Source organism: Anguilla rostrata, chromosome 2 (genome assembly GCF_018555375.3).
Source record: "Anguilla rostrata isolate EN2019 chromosome 2, ASM1855537v3, whole genome shotgun sequence".
Taxonomy (NCBI): domain Eukaryota; kingdom Metazoa; phylum Chordata; class Actinopteri; order Anguilliformes; family Anguillidae; genus Anguilla; species Anguilla rostrata.
The window spans coordinates 19,971,376-19,991,306 of record NC_057934.1 but is presented as its reverse complement, the minus strand read 5'-3'; the positions used below and the strand labels follow the sequence as shown (position 1 = coordinate 19,991,306).

At 39.5% G+C, this 19,931-nt stretch overlaps 2 protein-coding genes across 2 annotated transcripts in view; both read right to left on the bottom strand.

The window, feature by feature from the left end:
- The window catches only part of LOC135242601 (uncharacterized), a 30,127-nt gene extending 11,064 nt beyond the window's left edge, over positions 1-19,063 (bottom strand). Inside the window, exons 1-11 of the mRNA XM_064313755.1 lie at positions 18,435-19,063; positions 16,750-16,845; positions 15,929-16,159; positions 15,575-15,597; positions 15,375-15,493; positions 13,783-14,327; positions 9,336-9,398; positions 8,398-8,493; positions 8,002-8,232; positions 6,944-6,966; positions 6,638-6,696 (exon numbers count right to left, since the gene is read on the bottom strand). Of these exons, the coding sequence (XP_064169825.1) occupies positions 6,638-6,696; positions 6,944-6,966; positions 8,002-8,232; positions 8,398-8,493; positions 9,336-9,398; positions 13,783-14,327; positions 15,375-15,493; positions 15,575-15,597; positions 15,929-16,159; positions 16,750-16,845; positions 18,435-18,917 (1,969 nt within the window). The 5' untranslated portion in view covers positions 18,918-19,063. The remainder of the gene's footprint in view (positions 1-6,637; positions 6,697-6,943; positions 6,967-8,001; positions 8,233-8,397; positions 8,494-9,335; positions 9,399-13,782; positions 14,328-15,374; positions 15,494-15,574; positions 15,598-15,928; positions 16,160-16,749; positions 16,846-18,434) is intronic.
- LOC135247544 (zinc-binding protein A33-like) lies at positions 1,244-6,894 on the bottom strand. The gene is given in 4 exon segments (XM_064321090.1): positions 1,244-1,778; positions 2,699-3,728; positions 3,730-4,177; positions 6,399-6,894. Coding segments are annotated over 3 exon segments (567 nt in total). The 5' UTR covers positions 6,421-6,894; the 3' UTR covers positions 1,244-1,778; positions 2,699-3,631.
- Positions 19,064-19,931: the final 868 nt, after the last annotated feature.

The window sequence follows — 19,931 nt, the reverse complement described above, 5'->3', positions numbered from 1 at the left end:
GCAACAGTGTTATTGCTAGAGGTGAGCTGTAGATGTATCTCCCATATGAGTCCCCTCTTAATCTACCATTGATGATGAACTGACTCAGTCCTTGAGAAAGCTTCAAGAGTTCTTTCCTGTTTTTCTTAGTTGATTTGTCATTATTTTTCTTGAGGGACTAAATGGGGAAATTAAGGTGGTTCTGGCCAATGATGTGGTTGTCAGCATGTGATGATGAAGTCTGGTTCCTCTCTGGTCCTGCAATTTAGATCACCACAAATCAGCATATTTCCACGGGCCTAAAAATAGCTGATCTCCTGTTCTATGCTAGTGATGACTATGGTTTTCCCTGATCAGTAGGCAGAGCTATAGTCACCATTGCTGATGGGGTGCACCTGGCCTGATGCACCGCAGGTAATAATAACCCCACCTTTGCCTTTGCTAGTGCTCCTCCTTTCTTTGGTATGTACCTGTGTTTGGAGCCATGGGCTACGTTTTCGCTGTTTGCTTTGTGCTTTTTTGTCTTACACCTACAACACCTCACATGTATATGCTCATTTACATCCAAGCATCTGCACACACCACTGACTATACTGACTTCCCCACTCCACTCTGTATATCTAATTTTGTTAATAAATTAGTTTATTACTATCTTGACAACATTCAACGTGTGGTCTCTCTCCTTTTGCGATGTCTTATGAGTCAGCCATGACATTGTAAATGTGCACTCTTTAAAATAAGGAAATTCTAAAAAAGGGAATACATTGCACATAGGAAAATATTTGTTCTTGTGGTGATGATTTCCTCCTTAATTTTCATCCATGTGGCATTCGCCCTGACAAGTTCTATTGATTGTATTAGCTTTGATTTAAATCAAATTAAATTCCCTCTGAATTCCCTTGGGTAACATTGTTAAATTTTGCTGAGGATACTACCAGTTCTTTGTAGCGTGATGGGCAACCAGTGACTTGGTCAGCTTTGCACCCTGTCTCCTGCAAGATTAGCATAATCTATGTCTCTTTTTTGTTCAATTAAATCAGGGTTTCTGTTCTTCATACCAAATACCTGAATGTTCCACTTTGAAACACTAAGTTATTTCACTGATTATATATGACATTTTATCATTTGAAAATAACACAAACTTCTAAGTTTTTTTTTAGCAAATTAATATACAGTATTTTCACTTTTTTCATCAGAAGGTATGATTATTTTTTTGTATAAAATCGTACAATATCTGAACATAAACAAGTTACAGGCACCGTAGTGCAACTATAACAAGAACTTTTATTTTGACATATAGAGACAAAACAACAAACATGCATGTACACAAGTACGAACATGAAAACTAGAACCAAAGAACAAGAGACTACACATTAGGACCACAAGCAGCGCAAAGACCAATCAAGAAAATTATGAGAACAAGGTACTTAAATATCTAAACCAAAAGGAGCAGAACATAAACTAAAGAGATAAATGAACTAAACACATGTGCAGACATGACAAAACCAATAAAACAATAAATACAAACAACTAAGAGACCCCTCCAGCAAAAAATAACACTAAGTCTGAAGCACCGGCGCCCTCTAGCGAGCCTCAACTGGAACAGAGACACATAATATTAAATCATTACACATTATATAGGGCCCTGTACACTCAGTCAGAAATTTGTATGTTTTTTTTTTTTTTCTTTTTTTTTGTCTTCCTACCACTGTATGTAGCCCAGAAGGTGAGAGCGTATGAAGCTGAGCATCTGCTGACAGCTCATTGCCAGTGGGGCCTTCTGGTCTGGCAGGCTGTCCCTCTCCAACAACATTGCAGCAGTAACCCGGGCATGCAGATTTTTCCTATACAATATCCGCAGAATCCGCCCCTTTCTCACCACCTACTCAACCCAGCTCCTGGTCCAAGCAATGGTTCTATCCCGCCTGGACTACTGCAACTCTCTTCTGGCTGGACTACCGGCATCTGCCACCAGACCCCTGCAGCTCATCCAGAATGCTGCGGCTCGTCTGGTCTTCAACCTCCCCAGACACTCCCACGTAACTCCCCTGCTCACTACCCTCCACTGGCTGCCTGTTATAGCTCGCATCAAATTCAAAACATTGGTTCTAGCATACCAGGCAGTCAAGGGATCAGCCCCAGCATACCTTCACAAGATTTTCAAACCCTACATGCCAGCCAGATCCCTCCGTTCTGCTACCTCAGGACGCCTAGCACCTCCCCCTCTTCGCACCTGCACTTCCAGAACACGTCTCCTGTCTGTTCTGGCCCCACGATGGTGGAATGACCTCCCTGTGGAGGTCAGAACAGCTGAGACTGCGACCCATTTCAAACGACGACTGAAGACCCACCTCTTCAGGCTGCACCTCTCCCCATCCCTCCCTTCCCCCTCTGTAAATGACTAAACTTAGGGGTGTAACTAGGCAGCTGTTTAATAGGTGACTTAGTTGATGCGCCAGTCTTAACGACTACTTGTATTTTTATTTATTTTTATTTTTCCATAGATTGCGTTGTTGCCGTTCTCGTTGTTAGTGTTAATCACTTTAACCACCAGGGTCCAAGTTGAACTATGCGGTTGTTCCCTGTACTTGGACCGGTACTTCTCTCTAGGGGTTTCGTCATACTTGTTCCTGGTTATGGTTATACACTTTGTTGTACGTCGCTCTGGATAAGAGCGTCTGCCAAATGCCTGTAATGTAATAATGTAATGTAATGTAACTGCAGATGTAGTGCTGGGCTGTGGGGGGGGGGGAGGAGCTGAGCCAGGTTTGGGTTAGCCGTGTCCAGGTGAGAAAGGTCCCAGCTGTGTTTCGGGGATCCTGTGTTTAAGGGGTCCAAAGCTGTGTACTGAGGAGGGTGCTGTGGTGGGTATTACTCTGGTTTTGGTGGAGGCATCCTGACTGGTGTCCTGTGTGCAGGTCTAGAGGTACATGCTGCTGGTTTCTGTATGCTGGGAACTCATATGTTGCTCATGTAGGAATGTAGTGGATTTTGTCCAAGGGCTGTGCATTTGATACCTTGGACCCTTGATGACTTAAAGCCATTTAGCCAACAAATGTGTTCCATACTGTATCAGAATAATTTACAGCTGAATCTAGTTCCACCCCCCAATTCCCATAGAGTTCCATTCAGATGCAAAGAGTTTTTGTATCGCTTGTAGGACTACCTGACAATAAGATATCCAGATTCTAATGAAGTTGATAGGTCACAGACATCAGGAAGTCATGGCATGCAAAGGATATGCAACCAAATACAAAACATGACTCTATTCTTTGACATTATGTTAATTTGTCTAAAACACTGAAATGGAAGATTACGTATAAAAAGTGCTGTAATTACTAGATGGTGAAACCAAAATGTATAAGAATACCCTTTAATAAAAGCTCTGAGTCTGCGCTTTGACCATGTGTGAATTGTTTGATTACAAACTGAGAAAAATAAAATATTAACTCAGAAAAAATCAGAAAAATGCAGATGGTTTTAATGTTGTGGCTGATCGGTGTATATACATTCTAAAAAATGCATGTGCAGTTCATTAACTATAAAAAATAATCATGAAAGAGAATTGATTAAGTACTATTATTAAATGGATTACCTCTATAATACTCCTTCAGTACAACATCTTTAGTCAGTTCTTATTTCCTAGATACCTTCACTGGGATGACACTGTTATAGAAACTTTCACTGGGCATATTTTCAGGGGTTCATCGTTTCTCCCATCCTCTTTCAAAGACGGAGAGAAGTACGGGATCAGTAAATGTGTCTTTAAAAGTGTAAATGGGTGACATGTCACTGGAGTCAAAGAAGGACACCTCCCCCCTGTCATAGTCCAGCTGCACTCTGATGCTCTGGGGCTTCCTCTTCAGTGTGAGGTCAGCAGCTCCAGATGCACTGTACTCATCACCATTCCTCAGCACTAAGACCCAAAATCCCCTCCCTGGGCTGCATGTTATATCACCCTTCCTAGTGATGGACTCTTTCATCACTCCTATATCCCACTCATATTTATTCCCAACCTTCACCTCCCAGCTGTGTTTCCCTGAGGTAAAGCCCTCAGATCCCAGCACACTCACACAGTAGCTAAACCTCTCTGGGTTGTCAGGACATTTCTGCTCTGTACCTGTGTGTCTCACAGTGGTCAAATCATCAGAGAGAGAGAGCCAGGGATTTGCAGTGTTGGGGTCCAGCACCACAGGAGCTGAAATATCCAGAAAAAAGATATTTAAATGACTGAAAGAAGAGGCATATTTCATACTCTATTCATATTATGAATACCATGGAAATGGTATATAATAGTTTTGGATCACTGGATGGATTACTATGGACTATACTTTAGCTATAATTGTATTTAAAATGTAAACTTTAAATATAAAATGTATTTCCCCCTATAACTATCCCTTATGGACATAAAAAGGTATTGGAATGAAAACTGAAATTTAAGATGATAAGGGTTTGTGCACTTTTGCAGACGAGTTGCTGACAAAATATTTCATGGAAATATAACAAATAGGTAATTGTTTGTTAAATACGGCTTTAAAAAGCAAATCACCTCTTGCTAAACTGGATTGTTATTAGTGTCATTGCAAAACCATGACTTTAATTCTTTAATATCTCAACAATAGCAAGCCCCCGTTCTCTCAGTGAACGCCACGCAAGCATTCGCGCACTTGTCAAGAATATGGCCAAGGATAATTCCTCTAACCATACCACTTTTTCCACATCTCTGTACACCAGTGCCTATAGTTTTTGCATCACTGAACTCAATGATGTGCATTCATCTTTGTAATGAGGGGTTTACTATAATATCCCTGTCTGTGTATTTGTCAACAGACTGTTCTTGCTGACACAGTCTGATCACATCCTGCATTGACATTCTCAGAGTTGCTGTGTTTTTCCTTACATATCGCATTAATGCACAAGCATCAGGATCATTGAATGTATGCTTTTGACCACTATTTCCGACATCTTTCCCATAGAAAGAAGAATGCAGATATCTCTTTAGATGCTGTTCCTATTGAAACGCTAACCACTTAAGCAGTTTCTGTGCCACCCAGAACCTCCATCAATAATGAACCCTCTTTCAAAGTCACATTGATCTTTTCCTCATGCCTTGTCAATCCAAGATCAACTGGGCCTGCCCAGAATACTTCTGCATGCCACAGAGCATGATTGATTGTTAATTGCTTAATTCTATCATGTATGGATGCACCTCCATTTGTTATGTTTCTCCACTCATTTATTCAGGTTTTTCCTTTAATTTGTCACCCGTCTGTATATAGAAAGCTTTTATTAATAAATTGTAACAAACTGGAAGTAAAAACTGTGTGGAAAAAGAAAGTATAAGAGATGGTGACTTGATGATGTTGAGGTAAATTAGGATGCATGTTCCCTGTGACAAATTGGCGCCCTGTCCAGGGTTATTTCCCGTCTCTCACTCAATCCATATTCAGATAGGCTCCAGCATCCCCCATGACCCTGCCTGATAGGCGGGTATAGATAATGGATGGATGGACAGTCTCCTAATTGTACTTCATAAAACGGGTTGTTTCGATCCTGGATGCTGATTGGCTGAGACCACATTCTACAGTGTAAACACAATGCCGTACCAGTTATTCAAACAGCCACTTTATATACCGTAGGCCTATCACTCCAAGCACAAAACATTACAATACAAAATAAAACAAAACTGTCATCAATTTTTTTGGGAGCGCCCATACATAACAAAATTTTGGTCCAGTATTTCATATTTTCTTGCAGAATTGCTATAAATTAATATCTAATTTCTGCCCCACATAGATCTCTCCTTTCCTTCTCTAAATATTGTTAAAAGTAAGGTATTTCTGGCTGCTTTTAAGAGCCACTAAAAAAAACTATTCAGTTCGCATGGGCATCCCCGGATATATTTAAGGGAGATGTGTGGCTTTCTCAGTTTCAGAATATTGTTTTATTTGAACGCTCAGCAACTTGTATTAATAAATCATGTTCTTCCACCATTCAATTTGGGACAAAATATCTCATGGTCTAAATAACATTATATCGGGTAAATCTCCAGGATGTCTAATGTGCTTCTCTTCTTTTATTTTTTGCATAACTTTGTCGGTACCTGTATTATAGTTTTATGTTATTTTATGTTTTAATTGTTGTTACGTTTTGTCTACTGAAAATGGAAAATGATCATAAAAACCTATTTTCATTATGAAAATTAATAAATGAGTGAATACATATAGAAAATTCAATGTGTTCATTTATTAAATTGTGAGCAGTGCAGCACAGTCCACAAGATTTTGTTAAACTTGAAGGGAGCTGACAATGGGAGACTCTGTTTATATTTTGCACCATTTCTTTATACAGCTTGTTTTTGTTTCATGTGTTCATTAAATACCTGATAAAACATTTTTCCATCTTCTCCAGATACTCACTGTACTGCACTGTCCCCAGCATCTTCTCCCAGACTCTGAACTTCAGATTGCCCAGGTGTTTGACCACATCTATCAGTGCCCCTGAGAGCAGCTCTGGATCCTGCAGTGTGCACTGGGCTCTGTAATGACAAGCAGGAGTCACTCAAGCTTTGGGGTTTGAAGTGACTTAACAGAGAGGGACTTTACTGAATCCTCTCGAACAATTTGTCTTCAGCATTTAACCCATCCTAGCTACTTACTGTAGTAGCAGTGGGCAGCCACAGTGCAGCGCCCAGGGACCAACTCCAGTTCTGAGTGCCTTGGACAAGGATAATGGCAGGAGTATACCTAACCTGACATGCATGTCTTTCAGAGTGGGAGGCATCCGGAGTACCCGGGGAAACCCACACGGACATGAGGAGAACATGCGAACTCCATGCAGAGAGAATCCGGCCAGCCATGACGACCAGAACGCGAAACCTCCATCTTGTGAGGCAACAGTGCTAATCACTTCACCACCGTGCCGCCCAAACAGACAAGGTGAAAAAAGGTGACAGTTTACATACCTTTCCTTGATGTTCTTGTAGCTCTGAAAAAAAGACATAAAAAACAGCATAATTGTGATAATGAGAGACAGGTAATAATAAGAGAGAAACAGGAGCCATACTAATGAAAGTGAAGTAGATATTAACAGTAAGCACATATGATATTAACAGTAAGCACACTGTAATATACAGGTAACTGCCAAAATAAAGGAATCACTTGACTAAATGAGAGATGCAAAGGATATTGAAAGCAGGCACTTTGACACAGGTGTGGTTAATTGAACAGTTACTATTCTAGCATGCTTTGGGTTGTGCATAAACGTGCTGGGAAGGCCCAGTTGACCATTATTTTGGCTAGACGAGATCTCAGTGTCTTCAAAAGAGGGGTGGTTGCTGGTGTACTTTTGGCAGGAGCTTCAGTGACTGAGACTAAATTTGCTGTTTCATGAATAACAGTGTGATGTAGGCATAGAAGTCTGAAAGAAAACCATCATCACGTAGGAGCAACTCTGGTTGGAAGGAGCACATTCCTTGTGATGTCGGTGCATTGGTTTGAGATGCATAGCAAAGCGGTCAAGAAATTCTGATCCATTGGTCAGTTTCATCAGTCTGTCTTAACGGAGAGGGATACTTTACAGTTATCTGTAGCTTGTGTACACTGTCTTTACTGTTATAGTGGCAAAAAGTGTTGAAAGACAGACTGTGATGAAAATGAAGCCTTGTGTAAATTAAACACACATCACGCTGTGCATGTCACACTCTGCAGTGGGGATGTTTTCACATTGAAATTTTGCTGGGCTCACTCAGGCAATGTAACGAATATTAATCCATTAAACCAAAGTATAATGTACATTAATCCTTTAAAATATAGAAACACATTTATTAAGAAAATACTCATGCAGCTCTCTGGTGTACTTCAAAGATCTGCATCTTTGCAAATGAACATTATTTCTGACTTCACCAACACTGAACCCAGCCACTTCTTTGAAAATACTTGTACGGATATGAAATAACATTCATGGTTCAGAATGGCTCAAAATGGCTGGAATTAGAACACAGTCAGTAAATCAAGCTCATACCTTTAAAAAGGTGACGTCTTCAGTGCCTATGGCCTTCTCTATAGCTGTTATTTTGTCTGTAAGGATGGAGATGTGTCTTCTGATGTTTTCTGACTTCTCCTTCATGATCCGGCTCTTCTGCTCCTCTTCCTCTTTCAATGCAGCCAGTCTGGCCTCCTCTTCCTTTCGCAGGAACTGGTGGAGCTTCTTAAACTCTGCCTTTATCTGCCTCTCTGTGTGCTGGACCTGACTCTGAAATTCAAACACACTATTTTAAACCTGAATAACTGTGTAACTATGTTTTATTATTTATGTGTGGCAACCAGTTCTGTTTGGTATGCCTGTCAAACACAACATTAACTAAAAATAATCTTACTTTTTTGTCTTGAAAAAAAAATTCATAATTGCTTTACTCACCGTGATGTGTTCTGCTGTTTTCTCACATTCTTGTTTAACCTCAGTAAACCTCTTCAGTTTTTCTTTAATAAGATTAAGAGCAGGCTTGAGTTTCTCCTGGAATGATATGAACCAATTATCACTTACAGAAAGGCACAAATAGCTCAAGCTCTACTGATGTGCGTTACCGGCCAGAGAAATTATTTTGAATACTTCTGCTGCAATACAACTGTACATGGGAAATGAAGTAAGGAAATAACCCTGCTAAAGATCAGCACAGCATTCTTATATGGCATAGTAACATTTCACATTTAACAATTTATTTTATGTGTTTTCAGTCCAATTGAACCATGGATTAAAATGTCAAAGCAGCTATTTAGCTGGGGCGCACTTAATAGAATTTATTGGCTTGATTTATTGGTATGACATACAAAATAAATTTGTACATACAAGTCAAACCACTATATTTTTGTAGGCTTGTGTACTTCCTGGTTGTTGCTCAAGCATAGAACTTTCTCTGTCCAAGCAATGAACCAAATGTAGCTATTGTCATTTAATTAAGTTCAGGCCTTTATTGTGTTAGAATTCAGCTAAATTTGTTAAGATATTGCATGCTATTTAATTTGACACATCATTGCTACATTCTGCTTACAATTGTGCTGCGTATTTCAGTGCTTCCTATTTGGAGCCATATTCCTTATAAAAGCCCCCCAAGCACATTAAAAATTTAACCATGCCTACATTTTACTTAGATTAAATTATAATGAAACATATAAAATATTTGTTTTGAAGTTTGAAAACAAGACATTTGGGTTCAGTGATGCCTCTTTCACTGTATATATTTACGAGAGCACATACCACAGCTGTCTGTCAGAACAGAATGGTTTACAGAGAGACATTTTTCTCATATTTAATTGTGTCTTGAGAATATGAAATAGATGACATTGAAAATGGAATACCTTCAGCTCCAGTGCAGCCTCTTCCACTGGACAGACCGGGTGGTTTCTGTGTTTTTTTGAAGTCTGACAGACGACACAGAGAGACTCTTTGTCATGTTCACAGAAGAATAGACGTTTCTCCCCATGAAGAGGACAGCGAGTGTCACTCTTGTCTGCAATTTCACTCTCAGTCTTCTGCTTTAGATAGGACTCCACAATGTTTCTTAAAGCCAGGTTAGGTACAGGTACAATAAAGGATTTCTTCCTGCAGATGGGACACTCTTGAGAGCTGTTCTTGTTGCAGTACTGCTGAAGACACACTCTGCAGAAACTATGACTACATTCCAGAACAACGGGGTCCTTGAAAATGTCATAACACACAGAACAAATGAGATCCTCCTCTACAGAAAACATTTTACTTGCCATTTTACATACTCAGACCTGTTTAAACAGGGACTGCACACTCAATGTTTTGTGCTTTCACTTTCAGGCTTCAACCTGCCTGTTACTGGTCAAACCGGTTTATCGATGTTAACCTTTTTAACTGATTATTTTTCATGGCTTTGATATGATTTATCAACTCATATATGCAATTCCTTAAAATAAAAACACATTGAACTGATTTTAAATTTTATTGCATTTGTTTATATTGGATTTTCATTGAAGTTTTCTAAATATCACCAATCCTTTCATGTGGGTGGGGCATGGTTACCGTCTGTCACTTTGTCAACATAGCTGCATCCACAGCAAACAGAGTATTTGGCTAAATGCATGAGAACTGAAAATAGAAAATGGTCATTGTACTGTAAAAAACGATCCTTTAAAATCCTTTGACTTCATGAGGATATAGACGTGTAAATTTCACAATCAAAAAGGTGAGTGTGCCTCAAAGCCCACCATTTGCATAATGGTGTGATCATTATGTATAAAGAAATATACAGTGTCTATGGGGAGCTACTACCTTAATGGAGTACTTACATACAGCATATATGAGCCATCCCTCTTTTAATAGCATCATGTTGATGGATTTGCCTTGTAAAATTTGTGAACTACATTGTATGAATCCTCCCCTTGTGCTTTTTTTTCCCCCTTCTTTCTTTATGTATATGTATATATGTATATTTGTACGTGTGTGTAGTGTCATGCCGTTGTGTCTTTTTTAAATAGCCAATAAAAATACATTCACAAAAAAAGCCCACCATTTGTCAGGCGTCAAATCCTAGCTATATCCTCTCCAGATTCAGATAGTTTTGGAATTGAATTCTCATGTTTGGACTATAGTATCATGTAGAAACCTGGCAACCACGTCCAAGTTGTGGAGCTGAGGTATATAGCTTAATTTCCTGGAGAAAGCACTAGTGAAAAATTAATTTCCACTAGAGAAAAGTGCGGGCCTCACAGGTGAGATATTGCAAATGCTGCAGTCTGTAGGGCAGCTGACTCTCAGTTGTATGTGATTCTCCAGCATTTTGATTCCTGCCATGGCACTTTCTCAGCTGTGGTGACTTCTCTGTCTGTTACTCTCTCTTCTTTCTAACGAAATTTAACAAAAAATACAGAAGGAGGACGTACTGTCCTATTCTCCTTCAAAGAGTCAGGCACCACAACCTTGCACCATTGCACTGAGATAGCTGCTATCACCACAGATTTGTTGGCACAGAAGGTGCGATCATAATGTTAGATCACATTGGTCCAGACTGGACCATGCACAATTATGTACAAATATGCACACATACCATCATAAAACAGCCCATACAAGTACTTTGGTCTGAAATCTGAAAAACAATGGTGAAAAAGCATGTCTTTAAAATAAACACATGATATGTTGTATTAACAATGGCATATTATATTAAAATAATACTGACTGAATCAGAATATCCAGTCATATTTGGGCATGCGATTTATTTCAGGATAATTTTGTGTTAATGTATGCACAACCAAACCTCATTCATTCAACCTTAATTGTTTGTGTATCACTCATCTGATCTATTGTAAACTATGCATATTAATTAATGATAGATCAGACTGCACATTAATTACATTAAAGTATGTTTGGTATGTATAATAAAAAAGTATGTTCACAAACCGTAAACGAACATTGGCCACCACTGCGTTTATCATTTTGTGAATCCTCACTTCTCGAAGATAACACTGCTGAGTGGTCTTCAATAGTATTTTAAAGGGTTGGGGGGGTCACAACAAGGGATATTGCCGGAAGGTGGAAGGAACATTTTGACAAGCTCCTAAATCCGACAGGAGGCAGAGCTGGAACAGTCACTGTGCAGAGCACCAGGGGTGGATGTTGAAGACTCTGGATGTTGCGGTGTAATGGCTGGCATGAATCTTCAATGTCACGTGGAGGTCAGAAACAGTGGCATTGGATTGGCAGACTGGGGTGGTGGTCCCTACCTTTAAGAAAGGGGACTGGAGGGTGTGTTCCAATTATCAAGAAATCACACTCCTCAGCTTCCCAGGGAAAGCCTATGCCAAGGTGATGGAAGGGAGACTCCAAATGGGAGTCGAACCTCAGTTTGCAGGTCTGGATAGATGGATGGATCTTTGAATCTTTCAGATGGTACAGTCTGTGGTTGTTGACTGTCCTATTCAAATAAATTCAGGTATACTTGGGATCATTATCTTGCATTGAGATCCATTTGTTGCCCAGATTGAACATACTGGGGGGTGGGAGTGGGGGGGTGATGTGTGCTGCTTTCTGCTAGCAATGTTTCTTAAAGCCAGGTTAGGTACAGGTACATTAAAGGATTTCCTCCTGCAGATGGGACACACTTGGGAGCACTTCTCTTTCCAGAACTGCTGAAGACACACTCTACAGAAACTATGGCTACATTCCAGGACAAGGGGGTCCTTAAAAATGTCATAACACACAGAACAAATGAGATCCTCTTCTACAGAAAACATTCTACCTGCCATTTTTCCCTTTCAGACTTCAAGCCAGATAACCTGCCTATGTTACTAGTCAATTATATCGGCAATTCCTTAAAATAACTCCTAAACAAAACACAAACACAAAGTGTTCCCACTTCCACCTCATGAGATCCAGGAAAAAACAAACTAAAACAACAAGCTAAAATCACAAGACAAAAGAAAATGAAACAGAGCGGCAACTTTTCAGTTCCCCGCTTGTAGCTGGCCAGATTTTCACCAGACCAGCTCCTCCCACTTTTCAGTGGCGGATAACTTTTCTCCATCTTGTTAAGAGAAACAAAATTGAAATTAAACGCAACTCAAATAAAGAAACATGCTCTCGTTTTGTTATGAGCTCCTGGTCTCGGCCCCCGAACCGTGGCGTGCAGCGCACCTTGTAGCACCTGGGCAACATTGGGATTACCCAGTGCAACCCAGGCGCGTGTGCTCTCTCCACCAGCCGGCGCAGCTGAGACTAATCCACCTTTCCAGCGGACCGAATGCCACAATAGCTAAGATAGGTGACAAAAGTACTGCTGCCAATTTTTTCATCATTTCGTGAATCCTCTCTTCACAAGTTTAACACTGCTGAGTCGTCTTTGATAGTGTTTTAAAAAAGGTGGGGGATCTCCTCCTTCATAAAGAGTCTTATAAAATACTCCAGATGGTACCATCTGTGCATGTAAACAGTCCTCCTTCATTCAAAGCACTGCGTACTTCGGATCATTGTCTTGCGTGGCGATCCATTTGTGGCCCAATTTGGGCTTCCTGTGTGGTGGAGGACTGTTGTATGCTGTTTGCCGCTAGAAAAATGTTTCATGTCTACTTTCCCATCGTGGAATATATTGAATTCTCATCTGCATATTTTATAAAAAAAGCTTTAGTGCTGCACTTGTAAGAAGCATGGATCCAGCCGTGTTGTTTCTTCCATTCAGTTCTATAACTGCAAATTCTTTTGGGCTTTTTTCCAATCCTCCTGCCCCTTCAGACTGCATATTCTCCTCTCCTCTCCACACTAGGTGGCAGTGTTTAGTGTTCTAATCCACCAACCCCATTTCACCACATTGATTTTCATTTGTTAGGCTTTATTAATCCTCAGTCAATGCTGGTTTGCTATATAGTAAATGAAATGATACAAAATGCACCGTTTCTGTCAGAAGGATCAGTTTCTTTACACTCAGACAGTCCCTCCATTTACATTACATTACAGGCATTTAGCAGACGCTCTTATCCAGAGCGACTTACACAGCTTTTACATAGCATCTTACATTGTATCTATTTATACAGCTGGATATATACTGAAGCAATTGCGGTTAAATACCTTGGTCAGGGGTACAACGGCAGTGTTCTACCCGGGAATTGAATCTGCAACCTTTCGGTTACAAGTCCAGTTCCTTACCCACTGTGCTACACTCCGTCTCCATTTACTCCATTTACATTCTCAATTGTGATTAAAAGAACTCTACAATGAAACAAAGTAAATATGGGATTACTTTCTAGTGCTCCCTCTAATCATAGCATGACAACAGGCTAATTAGGGTCCTATCACTGTTGCGGTTACTTTAAATGGGCAGATCTGCAGGACTGTAGAGTTATTGCCATTGTTGCTGTCACAGGGAGAAAAAAATGGGAACACTCTCTCTCTGAATGTGTCGCTAAAAGTGTAAATGGGTGACATGTCACTGGAGTTGAAGAAGGACACCTCCCCCCTGTCATAGTCCAGCTGCACTCTGATCCTCTGGGGTTTTCTCTTCAGTCTGAGGTCAGTAACTCCAGCTGCTCTGTAGCTATCACCTTTTCTCAGCATTAAGATCCAGAATCCTCTCTTTGGGCTGCATATTATCCTTCCCTTCCTACTGATGGACTCTTTCACCACTCCTATATCCCACTCAGGTTTATTCCCAACCTTCACCTCCCAGCTGTGTGTCCCTGAGGTAAAGCCCTCAGATCCCAGCACATTCACACGGGGGATAAACCTCTCTGGATTTTTAGGAATCTCATGCTGTGTGTCAGTGTCTCTCACAGTGGTCAGATCATCAGAGAGAGAGAGCCAGGGGGCTGCCGTGTTGGGGTCCAGCACCACAGGAGCTGAATGATGAAAAATAAAAAATATTAAAATTAAAATGCTGAAAGAACTGTTACACAAACAGTGATTATATATGGAATAACACGTATTCATTTTCATATAGTTTATTTAGTTAAAAAAATATAAATATAGTTCAATGTAAAATTTGTGTGCATTATTAAAAGAAAAAAAAAATTAATTCACATATGTCAAAGAAAATTAAATGCACAGAATTCAAATATCACTGTGGTAGTCAAATAAAAAAGTGTAGTCTTGCACTAAAAATGTCCGTAGTGATATTGTATATCCATTGAGCAGAACTTGCACATCAATGCATTTTGGCTACAAGCCTTATGTGTGTGTGTGTGTGTGTGTGTGTGATGGTGTGTGTGAGTGTGTGTGTGTGTGTGTGTACGCGCGTGCATACATGCATGTGTGCGTGCGTGTGCCATGTCACATCCAACTACTGTATGTACTTGCAGGAAAAAAATTTTTATCAACCTGCACAGAAGATGCCCTTTTCTTCTTTGCTTACATTACAGCAGGGCCAGATTGTAAAATACATTTCATCAGGGTATACAAATATAACATGTGGAACCAGTGCCTACTACTGGTTCATACACTGATTACAGCTTTTAGCCAAAACGCATTGGTGTGTCATGTTTTTAAAGGTCTGCTCAGTAGACATGACAGAAACATGCATAACGTTTTCAAATAAGAGTGACTTAGTGATATTTTTCAAAATGAAGTAACTCGGTGGACATTTTCCAAAGATTGCATGCAATAATTTTACTGCAACATGGCACCCACTCCAGCATTGCTCAGTTTGCTTATTATTTATGGCTTCTATTATTGGCTTATTTTTATGAACAATTTGTTGCATATGTTATGCCAATTTGACTTTCATTTGTGTTCTGATATTAAACGAAGAGCAGTGCAGTAAACCAGACAGTATCTTCCTGAACTTCAACAAAGCTAAGATTGGGTGACTCTGAAGTAGTTAGATGCATCTCTTTTTTTGTGCTTACTTTTGGACTAGCATTCTTTTATCAACTGCCTCAGATACTCACAGTACTGCACCATCTCCAGCATCTTCTCCCAGACTCTGAACTTCAGGTTGCCCAGGTGTGTGGCCACATCTATCAGTGCCCCCGAGAGCAGCTCTGGACCCTGCAGTGTGCACTGGGCTCTGTAAAGATAAGCAGAAGTCACTGATGTATGTTTTAAGTCATATAAAAGACAGAAGAAAGAAATGTGAGAGAGCACATACTTTTCTTTGATGCTCTTGTAGGTCTGAAAAACACACAACAGGATAATTGTAATAGGTTTGATGCATACATTTATGTATTTATGTTCTGGAAAATAGAAAGTTCAATAACAGAGACATTTATGAGAGCCAGTGAGTACAATGAGGGGGGCAAACAACAACTGGGTGAGAAACAAAAGGAGTTTGGCTAGTTACGGTAAAGATCATATCATTAGGTTGACAATTAAGATACTGTAATATGGAGTTCTGTGTAATATCTAGCAAAAGAGTGATGCTCTATATGGCTGTTACAAATTGTACGTCAGCATGACTATAATCAGTTAGTATAAACTGAAGAACAATCCAGATGAATCATACCTTCAAGAAGGAGATTTCTTGATCATTCATCGCCTTCTCTATGATTGTAATTTTGTCAGTAAGGTTGGAGACATGTCTTGCGATGTGTTCTAACTTCTGCCTCATGATCTGACTCTTCTTCTCTTTTTCATCCCTCAGTGTAGCCAGTCTGGCCTCCTCTTCCTCTTGCAGGAAATGGTGGAGCTTCTCAAACTCTGCCTTTATCTGCCTCTCTGTGTGCTGGGCCTGACTCTGCAATTCAAACATACTATTTTAAACATGAATAGAGTGTCTGTTTCATTATCCATGTAAGCTGTCCCATGTGCTTGTTGTCCCTCTGCATGCTGGGAGGGAACATGTGGGAAAATACTGAACAGCTGATTGGTGAGGAGGGCTCAACTGTTGGCATGCCCCTGAACACCCTAGAGGTTCACCATATAGCTTAGAATAGAGGATAACCAGGGCTCTCAGGTAAAATTTGAAGAGCTCATTCAGGCAGTTAATTGGTCCACATTGTTCTACTGAGAGGATTGTGAGATCATTCTCCCCAGCTGCAAAACTTTCCTTAAAGCATGTTCAAGCTTAAATTGTATATTCCGTTTTTTACACCCTTTTTAATTGTGCTGTTTGTCTGGTTTTAAACAATTATAATTAGTAGCAGTTCTGTACCCAGGACTCATATTCACTATTACATTGCTTGTGTTTGTGATTCAGATTTTCTGTGTAGTTTGGGCTTTTTGTTTGTTTTGGGGCTGTACTGACAAATAATTTCGCCTCAGGGATTAGTAAAGTCTCATTTTCAGCACTGTGAGCTGCAATTTTTTGCAGATTAGTTTACTCACCCTGATATGCTCTGCTGTTTTCTCACATTCTTCTTTAATTTCAGTGAACTTCTCCTGTTTTTCTTTAATAAGAGTCAGTGCAGCATTGAGTTCCTCCTTAAATGAAACACCACCAAAACGAAGAAATTCCATTAGGATCCACAGTACTATGAAATAACAAATAACTTGTGAAATAATTGCAAAATTGGACATGGGGATTTAAACTGTAGTGCTACTGCAGTGGTTTTCCATTACTAAAAATATTTTGTTAGGGAATTAATTAGTGCAAAACAAAACCACATTCATGTGTAGAACATCACTGTACTGTGTCAATGTAAAGCACTGTATATGTATATATGTATATTTCATAATAAAGTAGGGAAAATTAGCACACCAATATACCAACATTCCGAAATTTTACATTCAAACTATAGTATCCAACATTCTTATGAACATTTTGTCTAAGGCTCTTTTGCCACATTACATTGTGGGCTAAATCTGTAAGGTGCTGCAGGTTTTGACCAATCAGAAATGGATTTTACAATCTGGCCCTGCTGTAGTGTAAATAAAAAAGCAAAGGCCAGTGAATCTTCCTTTCAAGTTGTCAAGTTTTTTTTTTCCTGCCAGTACACACAGTAGCTGGATGTGACATGACACACACACACAAATGCACTCACACACATACACACACCCACACACACACACCACACACACACACACAAAACAAAACACTTACATAATAATTGTATAACAGGTTGTGATCTTAAGATGTTACCTTTGTTATTTTCTAATGTTTTGTAATGTGTACTGTTTTTCTTGCACAGAATTAATCTAAAACATGGACATGATTAACATCTGATCTAAAACACAAAATCTGTTTGCCCCTAGACAAGCAAAACAAAATTCAGCTCTTCCTTGCAATAGCTTTTAACTGTCCCTCTTAAATGCCCCACTATACAAAACTGCCCCTGGCTCCCCGATGACCTCCCCACAGCAGTCAGAACAGCTGAAGGCCGAAGCCTCACTTCTTCAAGCCATACCTTTGCCCCCCACCCCTTTCTTCTGCCAACAGCATGGCTGCTACTTTATTACTACATACTACATACTATTATTTTATTGTCAGATTGTTTGTAGTTTGATTGCTTGTTAATTTACTAAAAAGTACTTACTGTGTTTACATAATGTTTTATCCTCATGTATTTTCCATAATAGGCTTAACTAGTTTACAGTCGATCCTATGTTTTCACATCTGTGGTTTCTGAGCTTTTACCTCCCACCTCTAGGGTTACTGTTCCTCTTAACTCTAATTTATGCACTTGTCTTCTCATTGTAATTTACTCTGGATAAGAACGTCTGCCAAACGGCAGTAATGTAATCTGATGGAAACCATAACTTTCTATATGGACTTCATGTTTTACAAGGGGACTATTAAGTCCATGTTTAAGTAAAACATAGACCATAAGAGGTTGAACTGCACTTTACTCAAAACAAGCAGGACATACACTCACAGTTTCACTTATTTACATTCTTTAAAAACTTCTTCCCAACCCCCACACTTGATCGTTAGTACACACCCTTTTTTTTTGTCAGTGATGGGAAAACACACAAGTAAATGTTAACTGAATACGTTGCAGAGACTCTTCTGACATTTGAAATTGTGTATTGATAATTTCAAATTGTTTAATTTAGAAATTGAAATAGGGTACCTTCAGATCCAGTACTGCCTCTTCCACTGGACAAACCTGGTGGTTTCTGTGTTTTTTAGAAGTCTGACACACAAGACAGAGAGGCTCCTGATCCTCCTCACAGAACAACAGTAGTTTCTCTCCATGAAGACTGCAGCAAGCTTCACTCTTCTCACCAGCTTCACTTTTATCTGCTTCACTCTCAGTCTTCTGCTGTAAGTAGGACTCCACAATGCTTCTTAAAGCCAGGTTTACAGGAGGATCCTCCATAGAGGCCTTGGTCCTGCAGATGGGACACTCCCGAGGGCTCTTCTCTTTCCAGTACTGGTGCACACACTCTCTACAGAAACTGTGGCAACATTTCAGGACAACAGGTTCTTTAAAAATATCGCAACATACAGAGCAACAGAGATCGTCCTCAGGAATCAAAGCTTTAGCCTCCATTTTACAGACTCTCACGGATGTTTTCACTTTCACTTTTGCTGTACTTAGAACACAGACCATGTGGCTCAAAACTGAAAATAAAAACTGAGTTTACTTTAGGATAATAACAGATTGGATGTTAAGGCCAGATTTTAAATAATGTATATTTTAAAAAAATTCATTTAATATATTTTTCACAGCCAGGCGTAGGCCTATTCCTTCTTCATTGTGAGGATATGTGGTATTCCAGGAAGGTGCCTAAGAGTGATTGTATTTCTTGATTGTTAATTGCTTTCTGGTGTTCTTGATTGTTAATTTCTTTCTGGTGTTCTTTTGTGCTGTATTGGGCCCATCTGCAAGATTGTTGACCAGCTTACTGGGTTGTGTGGCTCTTCACCTATCACTGATGGTGTATAGACCCAGTCTGTGAAAGAACTGCAAGCTTTTTTCAGTTTTGTTACTTTATTTGTCTTAATTGTTCCTGTGGGAATAAATGGGGAAATTAAGGTGGTTCTGGCGAATGATGTGGTTGTCATTATATGTGCAGAGGAAGTCTGTTTCCTCTCTGATTCTGCCATTTAGATCACCAGAAATCAGCTCTTTTCCATGGGCCTGAACATGGCTGATCTACTGTTCTACGATAGTAAAGATGTCACCAGCTCTTTGTAGCCTGAAGGGCAGCCAGTGACTTTGTCAGCTTTGCACCCTGTCTCCTGCAAGATAACTATATCTATGTCTTTTATTTGTTCAATGAAATCAGGGTTTCTGTTCTTTATGCCAAATGCTGCAGAATTTAGGCCTTGAATGTTCCACATTGAAACACTAAAATATTTCACTGAATATATTCATTTTATCATTTGAAAATGAGACAAACTCATAGGTTTTTTTGGCAAATTTATATACAGTATTTTTATGTTTTTATAAAAATCTGTGATTACATTTTAATATAAAACAGAATGATATCTGAACATAAACAAGTTATGATCTCACAGTCACTGCAGTGTGATGAAAATTCAGAGATGTACACAAGAGATCAGGTAGGTGCAAAAATAACAAGAGCTTTTAGTTTGACACATAGATAATTTTTTAATTTAT